This window comes from Cheilinus undulatus, linkage group 4, assembly GCF_018320785.1.
Source record: "Cheilinus undulatus linkage group 4, ASM1832078v1, whole genome shotgun sequence".
NCBI lineage: Eukaryota > Metazoa > Chordata > Actinopteri > Labriformes > Labridae > Cheilinus > Cheilinus undulatus.
Window position 1 is genome coordinate 24371239 of NC_054868.1, and position 15441 is coordinate 24386679.

Genomic DNA, 15441 nt, shown 5'->3' on the forward strand with positions numbered 1-15441 from the left:
CTTTTTTTCCATGACAAAAACTAGATTAAGACTAACAAAAACACATCCGTGATGACTAAAACTGACAAAAAGTAAGTTTAGTTTTCGTCCAGATGACTAAAACTAGACTAAAATGTAATTTAGTTTTCGTCGGACATTCTTAATCCATGGTATTTCTCTACTGGTGGTAAATCTGTCAAAAAACAATGCATCTGTATCTATACTGCCACTCAGCTGTAGAAAGCAGGGACCCCAGGTTTGGCAGGGTGCAGTGAACGCACTACTATGACTTGGTACCAGATTTAGCACAGAGGAGAGAAACAGCGATGTGTCCTGGTCCCTAAAAGATTCCCTTAACATCCCAACCTGCAGACTGATGACAGCCCTGCATAAACACTGGCATCCATAAAATGACCTAAATATTATAAATAGACATTACAGACAGAAATTAGAATCACTGCACAAGGTTCCTCTGATTGATTAATGACAATTCAGCGGAAATGTTTGATTGTGGATAGGTCCGTACAATATTTTTTGGAAAATTTGATTTATTTTTCCCTTTTATTACTATGAACAATATGTCACATCTTGACGTGTTTACTCTCTAAATAACCTTTCTTATGTGCAGGTTGGAAATAAAAAAAGAAAAATAATAGGCTAAATTAAGCAGTTTTGGTGTCCAGGAGGTCATTATTTTTTGCTGTGGTATGGAAACAGGTGTCGATATCCTTGGATTTTAGCTAGTATCACAATGAAATTCAGAATTCTGGTATTGTGACAACTCTAATCAGAATTCAGTTCCACGAAAACAGCAGTATTTAGTGCATCCATTTTCTGGTCTTCACTGCTCAGTCAGTCTAAAGCCTCATCACACCGTTGGTTGAAGTCTTCAAACTCATGTTTATTATCATGCTGTTGTCCACACAGATTGGTAATGTAGTTACCATTCAGGCAGCTTCAGTCCAGGAGCAGCTTCAGAGGATCCATCAGCTCCGAGAGCAGCAACAGCAGAAGAAGAGACAAGCAGCAGAAGCAAAGAGAGAGCAAGCACTCAACGCAGCCAGCCAGAGTGACATTATTCAGAAACAGGTGAGTGTGCTCAGGTACTGTTTGTTGCTGGGTTGTCCACTTGGGTCCAGGGGTTGCTCTTTTTCTGCCATCAGTAGTACAGTTTCTGTCCTCTTCCACTGTCAGACTAACTATATCAAGCAGGCTACATGAAATCTCCCTGTGTTCTGTGTTTTAGGTGGTGATGAAACAAAACGCTGTGATCGAGCACCTGAAGCAGAAGAAAACCATGACACCTGCAGAGAGAGAAGAGAATCAGAGGTTTGGGTCAAGAATTTTTGTCTTTGGCTGTAAAAATGTACTCTGTTTGTTAAAGGGTTAAAGTTGGGCTCTCTCATTGAAATAATATCTTGTATATTGTAATGTTGTGGATCTGTAACACCATCGCTTCACCTGTTGGTTCACTCTGCTTTCCTCTGTTCAACTTTGTCAGTTTGGTGGTGGTGTAACCACCAACAGCTGCATGTTGTTTCTGTGAGCCTACATACAAAACACAAAGACAAACTGATAACAAATGGGGGTTTTATTGAAATAATGCTATGCATCTCACTCTTCAGTGATTTACAGGGTTAAAACTTCTATAGAAGTCTATTAGCGCTTGTGTTTTTAACACCAAAAAACCCCTGTTTTTTTACTAATTTTTTTTATACACATTACTTAAAGGGTAACTAAACTCAGTTTTAGCTGAGGTGCATCAAAAAAGACATGCCCACTCCCTCCTTCCAGCTGTCCCTTATCAGCCACATCATTCGGCCTATGCTGCTTTTTAGATAAGCTTATTAGCAATCATCATAACCATTCAAGGCAAACTTATCGTCAATACCCTAATGTGAAACAATGGTTTATGGTCATGCAGATTGCAATCTCAGGCAACAGCACTACATTACCCACAATCCTAGAGTGTCATAGTAATGTCTCAGATAGCCTGATCTTGCCTTTACATGTGAAACTAACGCATTCTCTCCATATCTGCCAATGTGAGTGAATGTGAGTGTTTTTTTTTTTTTTCTGAAAAAGACTGTTTCAGTGGGGTAACGTAGATATATGATCATTCAGAAGACTCATGCAAGTCTATTAGAAATCTTGTCTTACGAAAGAAATGGTAAATTATTGTACCTCGGTTTTGAAGTCACAGTTTGGTACATCTTAGTTACAGTAATTCAAGCAAACACAAGGCAGAAACTATTTTTCCTTAATTTTAAACTTGTAAACTTTCCTTGCCTTAATTGCAGCATTGATAGCTCAGGTTTTCAGGCCTTCCTAGCTTTTATTTTCACATAAAAAATAGATTAAAATAAATAGGCTAAATAAATTAGATTTAAATAAGGATTACTGCTGCTACCTCCTCCCAAAAGGTCTTAAATAAATACAAATACTTAAATCAATAATGCAAACACTAGGTTGTTTATTTATTGATATAGTAGCCAAGTTAACCCTCTACAGCTTTAAAAAGAAAGATGGCATGGTTGAAGTGGAATGAAATGAAAGGAGTGTAATATGGGGAAATACTTTGCTCCTGGCCTTCTGCTTCACATAGTAAAGATGGATTATACTCTGACCCACAGATGACCCTGACAACCATGTGTTTATGTCCATAGACGTTGTGTCAACACTGTGCCCATTCACACAAACCTGAAATACCAAACCCAGACTACACTGACATCACTGCAGCTCCGTCTGTTGTCTGTCTCGCTGCTTGTTTTCGTCCTTTTTCCATTTCTTCATGTCATCCTTTTCTCTGGCCTTTGCTTCAAAACACTGCTCTGTAGCCTCTGCCTGTGACATCACCTCCCATGTGTTTGCATGTCCTGTTACATTAGTCTCTTCTGCTTTTCACACTCTATTTGCACTATGTACTTGAGTGTAGGATCTTCACGGCCTGTCTCCGACCTCAGCAGCCATGGACGTGTCATTGTGTGCTGTTCCCACAGACGCACACCTGTCGAGTAGTCTGCTGCTGAACATGAACCCACAATTTTCTATCTGAGTTGTGAATGTTAGCAAACACAAGTGAACACACTGAGGTTACAGAGCTATAAATTATTCATTTACACTGAAAGTCAGTATTGAAGAAGGTTTTTATGCTCTTCCTTTTGAAAGGAAGTTTTACCCTTCCAAAAAAACAGAATCCTACACACAAGCCTTGTACCAATACACATTTGGATTTCCTTTATTTTGCGAGCTTGACCTGTCCTGTTCCCTCTCTTGTGTTTACAAAAGCAATGTGGCTTTCCAGTCATCCTCTATCTAATCATCTCTCACCATTCTCTCCACTCCCCGGCTCCTGAAGCAGAGTCTGACACAAATAAACACCAGGAAAGTAAACATCCCTCCAACATCTGGAAGACACCTAGCTATAAAAATGGACTTTTCTAAAAGGAAGAATGGCGCAAATGTATTTGTCAAATTAATACTGTGAAACCTCCAAATCACACATCCACTTTCAGAGATTTTTCATGCATATTAATTGCAATAAAAGTTTTTTTTTTTGTTGCTTTTTTTTTTTTTTTTTTGCTTTTTACATCTTGTAAGAATATTTTTGTCTCTATTTCTGAAGTCAATGCAGCTGAAAGTAAGAGTAATGAGATCTTTTGTCAAGAAAATTGGCAAATATACCTAGTAGATTTTACTTTTTGCAGATTGGATAGAAAAAGCATGTACAGTTCAGGATTTTTGAAGGATTCCACGTTAAACCAGTGTTTATTTTGGCAGCTTTACAAAATTTAGTCTTTGGATTAAAATGCCTTTTAGCTTTCAGTCGCATTTAAGTCTCTTTTTTTTTTAACCTTTTAATAGTTTTAGTCCACTTCTAGTTAATAAAATCACATCTTAGTACTGTTTAATTGATAAGAAGTCCTTACATTTAAGTTGTGGGTTCAGTTGTGCTGCAAGCCAGTAAACAATGGTGACTGGTGAAGAAATTAGCTGGGATGTAGCCATAGCAACAGTTTTTGATCATAATTGGTCCACATTTCTTTATTAAAAGAAAAAGAAAATAACCAAACTGAAAGCTTTTCTTGATGGAAAATATATTTTTGCTCTTCTCCCAATCAGCCAAAGCATGAGTTTGTTATGCTCCATCGTGATTGGTCCATAACAGCGGCTCAGGACAACACAAATACTGCTACAGCACAATTACATGACTTGTTGTCTCCATGGGAAAATTTTTCTGCACACATAGTTCACACAAGTAATCAGCTACACAAAGAGACACAGAATTCAGTAATCAAAGATGGATGAATTTAATGTTTGATATTTTAGTTTTTGTGTTGTTGTCTTCTTTTGATCAAATATAACCATCAGAAGCTTAAACGGATATGTGTCCAAGTCTGAACACTTTGTTGTTAATAAACTTACAGACCTTGGCTGCCAGAATACCCTGAGGACTTGCATGAGACAAACAGTGATTGTCCTTTAAATCAGACTGAGATTTCTTACATGTTGCAGGTTTCTGAAGTTGGGAAAAGCTGTGCAGGTTGTGCTTTTTGAAACATTGAAGCATTGTTTGGTTTAATACTCTACTCCTGCCCACTGGTGTAGCAAAGGGATTACTTTCTTCCTCTGTGACTTTCTGAGTTCAAGATTTAGATATGTGATAATCCTTTCCCTCCCTACTCTTGTATCCTCTCTCAGCAGGATTGTTGTGTATGCCTTACAAATACAGCAAATTGACATAAGTCCTATTTCACATGGGTCCTCATTAGCTTCAGCCAGGCTATTTCTTAAGCTGTGTTTTTAGGCAAAACTTCAATTTTTTTCACCTCTGAATGCTGTTTTTTCCTACTCTATGTAGAGTGTATCTATGTTCCACTTTAGTTTAAAAGTCTGGAGGAAAGAAGTCTGAATTATTTCCACCTCTTTTGTCTCTGTTTAGGATGATCGTATGCAACCAGGTGATGAAGTTCATCCTGGATCGGATTGACAAGGATGAGCGTCAGGCAGCCAAGAGGAGAAAGAAGGAAGAGGTGGTGGAAGCGAAGAGGAGGATGGCCAATGCTAGCAAGCTCTCCTCGCTTCTTTACCGTCACAAAGAAAGCCTCAAGATGGAGATCCTGAAGAAGCGAGCTCTTCTTGACAAGGAGCTTCAGCTAGAGGCCCAGGTATGACAGGAACAATGACTGATTTTAAACTTAATGGAGGAGGAACCTAAAACATGAGAAAAAAACAGGAATGCATGTAACTTTACAAATTCAGTCTGAAATTAGTGACAAATAGTGTGGGAAACCTTATCATCCATTTAAAACCATTTAACAGAACTGAGTCTAAATCCAGTTAATAAAGGTACACTATATATATCTACACAGGAGGAGCTAAAGAGAGACCTGTTGCGGATGAGGAGGGAAAAGGAGAGAGCACAGGCTGCAGCCCAACAGGCCGCTCAAGCTGCTGCTGCTGCTGCTGCTGCTGCCGCCGCCGCTGCCCACAACCAGCAGCAACACACTCACACGCACAGCATCTCCTCCCAACACCACCTCACCACGACAGTCAGCTCCACTCACAAGAGGAAACGGGAGGAGGAGAGGGAGACGGCGACATCAGCCAAGTCTAAGAAGAAGAAGATGATCGTGACAACGAGCACCAAGGAGACCAAGAAGGACACCAAGCTGTACTGCATCTGCAAAACGCCCTACGATGAGACCAAGTAAGATGACAAACTCATTTATCAACATATGCATTATTTCAACAAGAGGGCAGTGTTTGAATCATATCTTTTTTCTCTGTAAAGGTTCTACATTGGCTGCGACCTTTGTACAAACTGGTATCATGGAGACTGTGTTGGCATCACAGAGAAGGAGGCCAAGAAGATGGACGACTACATCTGTGTGGAGTGTAAACGGGGCCAGGAGAGCAGCACAGAGGAGCTGTACTGTATCTGTCAGACACCGTACGACGAATCCCAGTAAGGATCAAAAGGAGTGTGTGTTTGTGGTTTGGTGTGGATGTTTGTGGGCTTTATACAAATCATCAGACTTGGATTCTAAACTTGACGAGGTAAAATCTGTTGTCATTTGTGATTGTGTCACAGGTTCTACATCGGCTGTGATCGCTGTCAGAACTGGTACCACGGTCGCTGTGTGGGCATCCTGCAGAGCGAGGCCAACCACATAGATGAATATGTGTGTCCACAGTGTCAGTCAACAGAGGACGCCATGACGGTGTTCACGCCACTCACAGACAAGGACTATGAGGGCCTGCGTAGAACTCTACGCTCTTTACAGGTAAACTTTCACTGGCACAGACACACATGACAATGATTGCAGGGTAGATCTTTTTACTAATCTGACATTGTTGCACAGTATACCAATATTTTGGTGCTTTTTTGGTAAATTTTATTAAAACAGTAGGATATTAGGCTTTCCTGCCATTCTCTACTATTTTTAGGTCAAATATGGCTCTTGTCCAAACAACTGATAGAGTATTAAGCAGGCAGGGAGAATTAAAAAATGTTATGTGGATCTCCACAAGGCAGGGGTGTGAGCGAGGAAGACGGGCACAGTATCAGCAGCTGTTAGCTGGCCCCAGTCGTCCGTTTAGTTTTACTAAGCTTGAGCCTCAGCCATAAAAAAAGAGTATGTCAACTACCAACAAAACAAAACCTCCAATACTGATGGCTTACCACCTTCAGGATGTTCAAGGTGCTACAGTGTCGTAGCAGTGAGCAAACGTTTAAAAGCTCAGCAAGCACCTCAGTGACAAACATACAGACCTGTCATAGGAGTACAAAACACAACTACATAACATATTGCTATCACCCCTAACCTGCATCATTAAAGCATGACAGGCAGATTGAAAAATGTATCAAAACAAATGCATCACTCCATAGTTATTTGGTGTCTTTTTTTGTTTTTGTAAAAACAACTGAGTCGCTAAACAGCTTAAAATAAAGCTTTTAACTTATGCTCCATGTCACTACTGTGGCTGGATAGAATGAGATGATATAGTCATTTAAAATAAAGGTTCACTCCCTTTATGAAACTAATGTCCTGGAAAAACATAGTAAATAAAATGTGATTTTATTACTAGAGCAACGTTTTATTGGAAATGGCCTATAATCTATGTGATTCATGGAATAATATGACCATTATGTAGGACAGGCCTACAAAATATAACATTTCATCAGGGCTGTTTATGCATTAATGCTCAGCATGATTAATCTGGAAACCTTAACACATTAGAAAAAATACTAATACGAATTAATCATCTGACCAAGTGTGACCATCTGACCAAGTGTGACCACAGCTTCCCAGATAAAACTAAAGTTGTGTGGTAGCAAAGATGCCAACATCACCATGAGATTAAGCCACGGTCGTCAAGCTGCACTGGCAGAGAACAGCAGACCTGGATTTGTCCACAAAAAAACAACTAAGCTAACCAATGCAATCACTAAATGGATCGCCAAAGACTGCAGACCATCAGCTAGAGCCAAGCTGATCAGTAAGCAGGCTGACTGAAGATGGAAGCACAACAAACACAGCCGTAGCAATGATGGTAAACCTGAAGCATGAAGTCAGATGGACATCAGAAATGGAGGAGCAACTTTTTGATTTGTGGAAACAACACATCTGTAAAACATCCCACAAACAAACTGACAAGGAGAAGAGCTGGACTGAAGTAACTCCCACAGTGGTTGTAGCAGGTAGCTAACGGTTAGCCACATTAGCTTGTATTCTCTGTAGTAGTTTTTGACCATGCAAGACTTTGAGTTTTGAGAATCGAGACTCTGGTAAGTGTGTAGAGTGCTGTGTTGATCATCTCATTTGACACCACATACAATAAACAAAACAGTTAAATCTGCTAAAATTTGTGTGGTCTCTGTCACACACTTTATTTTACCAAACATTTGAATGATGGAAAAAAAAACCAAATATCCAATGATAATAACGCCTATCATATCAATAAGGTCCTTGCTTCACAGTAGGTCCTGGAGCCCTGATAACTGAAACTTCATATTGAAAGTGTTTTTAACACTTTAGGTTTTTAATAAGCGGTCATTTACAAAACGTGACCGTCCTTTGTGGACATCCTGTTTCTATCGAGCTGGTGTTGTGATACAAAACTTTGTATTGGTAATGAAGAAAAAGGGGTTAAGGGGTTTTTATTGACCCTTGGTAGGCATAAACTGTTATGCCAGACATAAATCTACAAGGGTTACTCTCCACTCTTGCAAATTTTCTACAGAAAAGCATGCACACTCTCAGCAGCAGCAACAGTAGTAGTTTTATTAAATGTTATAGCCTGAATAACTAACTCGGCTCTTGATCGCCCTGCTGCAGCATAAGAGCAGCAAACAAAAGTCCTCTGTGTCCGTCTTATCTGATGGGTTCGGCTCCCCAGAGCGCTACTTGGACAGCTGCCTGGCCTCTGCATTTTTTTGTGTGCTCCCCTCATTTTCTCTCCCTCTTCCTACTTCTTTTATCTCTCTTTTCTTTCTCCTCCTCTTCAATGGTTCTGTGTTAGGGAGACAGAAGTGGAGAAGAAACCAGGAGAGAACATCTGTGTTGACCCACCTGCTTCTAGTGTCATTTTCAGGTTGCTGTTTATTTTTCTTCATTGGTTTCAGCTTTCTCAAGTGTCTTGTCTTTCTCTTTTTCCCCCTCCTCCCTCCTCTGCAGGCGCATAAGATGGCGTGGCCGTTCCTAGAACCGGTGGACACGAACGACGCCCCAGACTACTACAGGGTTATCAAGGAACCAATGGGTAAGTGGAAGAAAGAAGTATAAGCGCAATCAGACATGAAAACTGACAGTTTTTTTATTGAATGTCTTTTTGTGGTGAGCTATTCTTCCAGAGGCATTTCTGTGTTTTTCAGTACCAGCGAGTGCTTTTAGTTGTGCACTTTTTGCATGTATTCAATGTTCTTACTTTCAGTCTACCCCTATTTCACAACAATTTGCTTTGAAAATGAAGTAAATATTAAGATTGAAATATTGAAGTTAAAAGCAAGTCTAACATACTGTTCAAATTAACTTTATCTCTGATACTAACAGCTGAATGTACATGGCTAACTTGTCCAGAGCAATCATTTGATTTTTTCAGGCTTATTAATGTGTCCTCAGTTATTGACGCATTTATTTTTTGTCTATGCCAGCTCTGCAGGCCAATTTAGGAGAAATAAAGCACCTACTAGAAACAGTATTTGAAGTTAGCAAATAAAAAGTAGTTTTATTTCTCTTGTACAAAAAGCTATTTGTCCTCTATTCTGCAAAGTATTAAAATAAGCAAGCAAATACCCAAGTTATTCTGTTGTAGACTTCTCAAGTTTGAGTTGTCTTGGCTCTTCATGTTTTTTTAACTAAAACCTGTTTCAGACTGGGAGCGTGACGCGCGCCTCTCGACCGCGACATGCGTGGATTTTCAATTTGATTGCATGTTAACAAGTCAGGGCTTTTAGACTGCCTGCATGTGCACGGCTGATACACCCAGCTCAGGCGCGGAGAGTTGAGAGATTCGAAGTCTTGCCTGAAATTTTCCACGCACCGCATGTGGTTGTGGACTATATTAGACAGGAAAATGATAATTGGAGAGCCATATTTACATCGTTGTGGCAAATATGCACACAGAATATGTTTACAATGTGTTTCTTGATAACCCTGAGGAAGGCCACATCCTTAAATGTGCCTGTTTAATAAAGTTGTCCTCTAAAGAGCAACTATTAGTGAAGCTTTATGTCTCCACACTGGTTGAATATGTCACAGGAAAGATAAACACCATATGAATGCTTTTCTGGTTTGTGCTTTTCAAAGTAAAGCCCGGTTTAGCATTTCTTTAGAGAAACTTCGTTAACTTGTACAGAATGCTTTTCTTTTGAATAGATTCTGACAAACTTCCACTGAACATTGAATCAAGTCGCTTTTAGGGGGGTTTATTGAGGTAAAACTTATGAAGAAGGACAGGGCTTTGAGAGCAGGGAGATGTGGCTGACACGCAGAAAACTCATGCCCTGTGTGAAAGCTGCAATGGCAGGAGCCTGAGCAGACATGCGCGGCACACGCAAGCAGCAAAACACGCTCCCAGTCTGAAACGGGTGTAAGAAAGGGTGTTTATTAATTCCAAGGCTGTCAGCATTAAAGGTTGCATATTATGCAAAATGCATCTTTTTCAGGCTTTTCTAACAAAAATATGTGCCCCTGGCCTGTCCACAATCCCCCCCAAGAATCTGAGAAATCCATTTAGCATTATAGGTATCGACATTTTATTTTACCGATTATAAATAATTTGATTAATAAGAAAATGTGCTTCTTTGGAATCACTGCAAAGTGATTCTCCTCCTCTTGCTTTATTTTCACTCTCAACAGTCTCACCAAACATCCTGTATACAACACAACCTGATTGGCTAGATGCTGTATGAGTTCTAGCCAATCAACACTTAAGCCTGGGTACACTGACACAGTGAGCATATGACAACACTTCCTGTTTTCCTGCTGCTTTTGTGTCGCTCATTTTTCATGCTGATAGACCTAAGGCTAAATTGATTATTTTTCCTAATTTTTTTATCATGCAAATTTAGTTTTGCAAAATAAGTGAATTTTGTCAAATGTCATAATGAATGCATATCTGTTCAGAAAATTGGCTATCAGTACAAGCCCTGAAAAAAACAAAATTGGTATCTCAGAGTCTCGCACTGTTGGCATCACTAGTGTGACCTTGGACTGGTTTACATCTATTTATCTGTAATACTTAGCTATGCTTTTTTGTCTTGTGCTCTTCTTTCTCGTGGTGTACCCCAGGAGTCTGTTGTTGGTCCCCTCCCATTCAGTATTTACATGCTACACTTGCACTTATCATGCATAGACAGACGCCACACAGACTTTTCAGTGCTAATACTTTTCAACTCAATGCCCTTTTACAACATGGTACCACTAATGGATCACATGTACTGTCTAGTCTGGTAGAAACTGAAATTTCATGTCAATAAAGTTTCTACAGTTCAGCGACTCTAAACCTGAAGTGCTTGTTATCGCTCCCTCAGTCCCCAGCATTATCTACACTATAGAGATGCACAGATGCAGTCTTTTGGAAAATGTTGTAAGAGATTATCTACTTTTTTCTACATCATAAGGACATTACATACATTACATTAATTACATATTACAAGATGATTGACTCATTTCCCCAAATTGGTCATTTTAAGTAGTCTGCCTGGATTAAATTATTTAAAATGATTACGGGGAACAAAATTTAAAGGATTACAAAGAAGCCATAAAGGAAAGTAGGCATCCAGACTTTATCTCCTGTGCAGAGCTCTTAAAAATCAAAACATATCTCTTGTGGATTGGTACTCCATTTGTGTTGCATTTTGTGGCTTTGTCATGCAGAAAAAATAAGAGTATTGTAATCAGCGGAGAGCACAAACTGAATCCCAAAGACTCTGATTGGATCCCTGTTGGGTAGATACATTTGCCTCTCTGTAGCTGTTTTCCTTTCATAATTACTTCAGGGGGTTAGGAAGCTGCTGCTCCTCAGTGGAGGTAACACCCAGCCTCTGTATCGTCGACATTAAAACAGCCACCAGGAGGCCAACAGGGAGGAAGCCCTCCAACTCAGATCAAACCGGCCATGTAAATGGGAACTTGCGTCAACAGGGCCTTTTTGAACTTCCACACAAACAAACCGTTAATGAGCTGCTCGGGGCCGGCCGTGCTCCCTGTGGAAAGGGACCAGCTCCACACTCGGCTCCTGTTGGCCCAGTCCTGGAAACTCTAGTCCTCCCCTCTCCCCTCTGCCACAAGAAAAAGACCCTGTTGGCTTTCAAAAAAGCATTTGGAGCCATAGCCGTTGGTAGTTTTTGGAGGGTTTTGCGATGAAATCTGATGACTGGGAAGAAGGAGGTCTTTGATATTGACCATGAAGTTTGTAAGGCTCAGGGCAGCTGTTATGAGTCGGATATGTTTGTTTAAAGCGTAGCCTGGGGGGATGCTACATAGAGCAAACCACCAGCACCAGTAGTAGTTTGTATGAAACCTATACTGTCTAGAGATAGTTTTTTTGCTTAGCTAAACATATTTTTTTAATTCTTAACAAGTTTTACCAGTGTAGTGACACTGAAAGCTCCTTTTAATGGGACTTAGACTTGGCAGCTCTCTGACAGGAGGATAACGACGCTCTCCTCAGGAATGACAGATCGGTCAGATGTCAGTAACTGATCTGGATGCTGACTCGATTGAGGTTAAAGCTGCAGGAACTTTTGGATTTTTGTCGTCACATTAAAAGTGATTTATTTTGTTCTCAGGAAACATATTTGATCATATGTCCAACAAGTTCCACATAAGCTGAAATTTAATTAAAGTCGATTTTTTGGAAATGTATCCAGTGCGTCCATATATCCATTCAAGTTAATGCTTCTCTCATTTTGAGCAGTCTTTTGCATACAATTTTCAGTCTAATACATCCCTTCATTTCAGACCTTTCCACAATGGAGGAGAGGTTACAGAAGCGTGAGTACGTCAAGCTGACAGAGTTTGTAGCGGACATGACCAAAATCTTCGACAACTGCCGCTACTACAACCCCAGTGACTCGCCCTTCTACCAGTGTGCCGAGGTTCTGGAAACCTTCTTTGTCCAGAAACTTAAAGGCTTTAAAGCCAGCAGGTAAGATGGTTATAATGTGTGATGTCATGATGAAAACGGGAAAAAACACAAGCAGGTGACTTTGACTGAGGAAGCAAGAAGGAAGGAAATGTCCCATAAAAAGAAAGAGTCGTTCTAGCTGTGCTTCTGTGTAGCCATCTCAGATAAAACCAATTAAATGTCACTTCTCATGGAAAATACTTCTACATGGCATTTGTGCAGTTCATTGACTCCTTCCTCTCTCCACTGTCACCATCTTGTGTTTTCCTCTCAAATGTTTACATATTAGATAAAAAAAAGAAGAAAACTTCTCTTTCCCATTCAGTAAAGACTGAAAACTCACACTACAGCAGGTTGCTTCTCTCTGTACAACAGGTCAGCTTTGCAGACAAACATGCATTTCCACATCCAGATAGTTTAACATGGGCTCCAAGAGAAGCATATGCTGTGTGAGAGTTCAGTCACAGTTTCATGTTGCTGTTGTCTTCATTCAGCCTTCACTGTGCTGCATTTACACCCATAACAACATAACTGCCTGGCTTTCAGCATGTTACAATCTCACAGTTACTGCTTTGTTGTGATTAGTGGAGTTATGAAGGTTCAGACCTCAGATTTCAACAAAATTGGTCCAGAGAAAAGTAAGATCATAAATACAACACTGGAAAGTAAAGAACTATAAAGGCCACATTGAAGAAAAAATCTTAAATTTGAAGAATTAACTCTTAATACTTTCAGAATAAAGACTTATGATTACAGGGTGTTTGCAGGGTTTTAAAAAGTATTAAAAGTTGATAGATCAATTTAGCCAAATTTAAAGCTTTTGAAAAGTATTAAAAAGTCTTAAAAGCAAGAAAAACAGGTCTTAAATTTTGTTGCTTCTTAAATTTGTGTATCCACCAAACTAGTTTGTAATATGTTTTTCTGCTTTGGATTTATATTTCATTTTAATCACATGTAGTGTTCTTTTGAAACTCTGCAAGACTATTAAAATTGTATAACTCATCTTTAATGAGCTAAGCTTTATCAGCTGCAAAAGTAAAATGATCATAAGCACAACAGTGCATCAAAATCTGAGTTAAAGAATGGTAAAGACAAAGTATCCTGAAATCGGCAATCTTGCCAAGTAATATTTATTTCTTCAAACCTTAATGTATCCTGTTCTACTTTGTATTTTTAACTAAAGTGTAAAACAAGTAAAAATGTACTTTGAGACTGTGATATAGCTGCTTTAGGTTGTTTAAAAAGAAATAAGACCTTGCTGTCAGCTACCTTCTAGCATCAAACAGGGGTCTTTTTCCCCATAATCTTAACGGCAAAATGCTTCATGAAAGCTTGAATTACCTTCTACAACGGCCTCTTTTTGTTTTCTTTTTTATCCTATAATCAGCACAAAACATAAGAAACTGTATCCCTAATGTAGCCGGCTATGGCTTTGCACATCTATTTCTTAAGACAGTTGTGGTGAAGGATAACATTTCCAACAAATGATTCAAAGGCAAACATTCTTGCTTGATGAATGTCTCGTATCAAAACATCGCAAATTTATTACTTGTTTCAGTAAGTTGGACAGTGTGTGGGATTTTCTTTGAAGAGCAGAACCTTTAAAAAAAAATTCTTGAAGGATGATGATAGGATGAACAGTCTGTCTCATTCATCATGGACAAATCAGAGCAATAACGCACAGCTCCAGAGTGACCTCAACTCAGCAGCCACTATCGTTGCTAACTGTCAGCGGAGCCAGTGGAAACAAAGTCTTGCCAAAGCTGATCGAGAAAAGAACAAAACTTGTTCTCCCCAAGAAAAGCTTTCAGTGCAGTTCTTTGCTCTTCTTGTAATAAAGACATGTCCAGTTCTAATAAAAACTGCTACTTTACTATAAATGCATCCTAGCTAATTGCTACGGTTGCCATAGTTTACCAGCTCATGATACAACTAAACCTGCCCTTAGCTACCGCCCTTTTATCCTCAGATGACACTGATTGGTCCGTCCGTTCTCAGACTGAGCAAATAGTTTCAGATTGGAGATTGGCAAGGTGGACCTGTCTGATGACAGACATGGTATCTGGCCAATACATGGTCTTTGCAAGGTTAGCTGGCGACAGCCTGTGCTGAGAGAATAACTATTCCATTTTTTTTTTTTTCAATTAATTTTCATAAAATGCTGTTAGTTCTTCATTTTAAGCTGGTGTTGTGCTGTTATGATCTGTCAAAGCTACAAACTGTACGCTAACCATAGCTTAATATGACCAGTTTGCTGTCTAAACTGTCATAAAAAATAACTATTCTCAAAATACTAGAATCGTATTTTCCAGACTTCATTCTTACAAAGTTACAAATTTATTTTCTAAATCTTAGGGTTTCTTTCTTTTTCTGTGGACCTTTTATCATAGACTGGAGTTGAGGTTGGCCTGAAGTCTCTTGACAATCAGCTACTGGTGTTCAAATCAGTGTTTGACCTTGTTTATGCCATTGGTTCTGCTGTCTGAACTGATCCTTTGTTACCGAATGAGGATCATTTTATAAGCCTTAATAACTCCACTGTCAGCCTTTACCTGCTTATGTTTTACACTCATCTCACTGAATTTCCCTGGCTGTGTGATGGCATTGCTTTGTATGGATGCACACTACAAGATCTCAGCCACATGATGATAAACAAAGTGATATAAGAATTGTTATGAATATGGCTGTGCCATGCTTTAGTTTTTATGGGAAGATATCTCTGTGTGAGCTTATTTGCATATGCACAAGAAAATGGCTGAACTTCACAGGATGGGCTCCTTAGGTGACAGAAAAGGATTAGCTCCACTGGGGAAAAAGTTCTTTGAG

The 15441-nt window shown here is 39.4% G+C and overlaps 1 protein-coding gene across 6 annotated transcripts in view; it reads left to right on the forward strand.

The window, feature by feature from the left end:
* The window catches only part of LOC121509041 (nucleosome-remodeling factor subunit BPTF-like), a 68782-nt gene that overhangs the window by 45908 nt on the left and 7433 nt on the right, over positions 1-15441 (forward strand). For 5 of the 6 annotated variants that reach the window (XM_041786234.1, XM_041786235.1, XM_041786237.1 and 2 more), the window contains 8 exons: positions 907-1068; positions 1226-1308; positions 4922-5147; positions 5352-5689; positions 5774-5947; positions 6074-6266; positions 8661-8745; positions 12450-12636. In XM_041786234.1, coding sequence (XP_041642168.1) covers positions 907-1068; positions 1226-1308; positions 4922-5147; positions 5352-5689; positions 5774-5947; positions 6074-6266; positions 8661-8745; positions 12450-12636 — 1448 coding nt within the window. Of the gene's footprint in view, positions 1-906; positions 1069-1225; positions 1309-4921; positions 5148-5351; positions 5690-5773; positions 5948-6073; positions 6267-8660; positions 8746-10343; positions 10485-12449; positions 12637-15441 lie in introns of those variants that run through there. The other variant, XM_041786238.1, reaches the window with a different exon arrangement.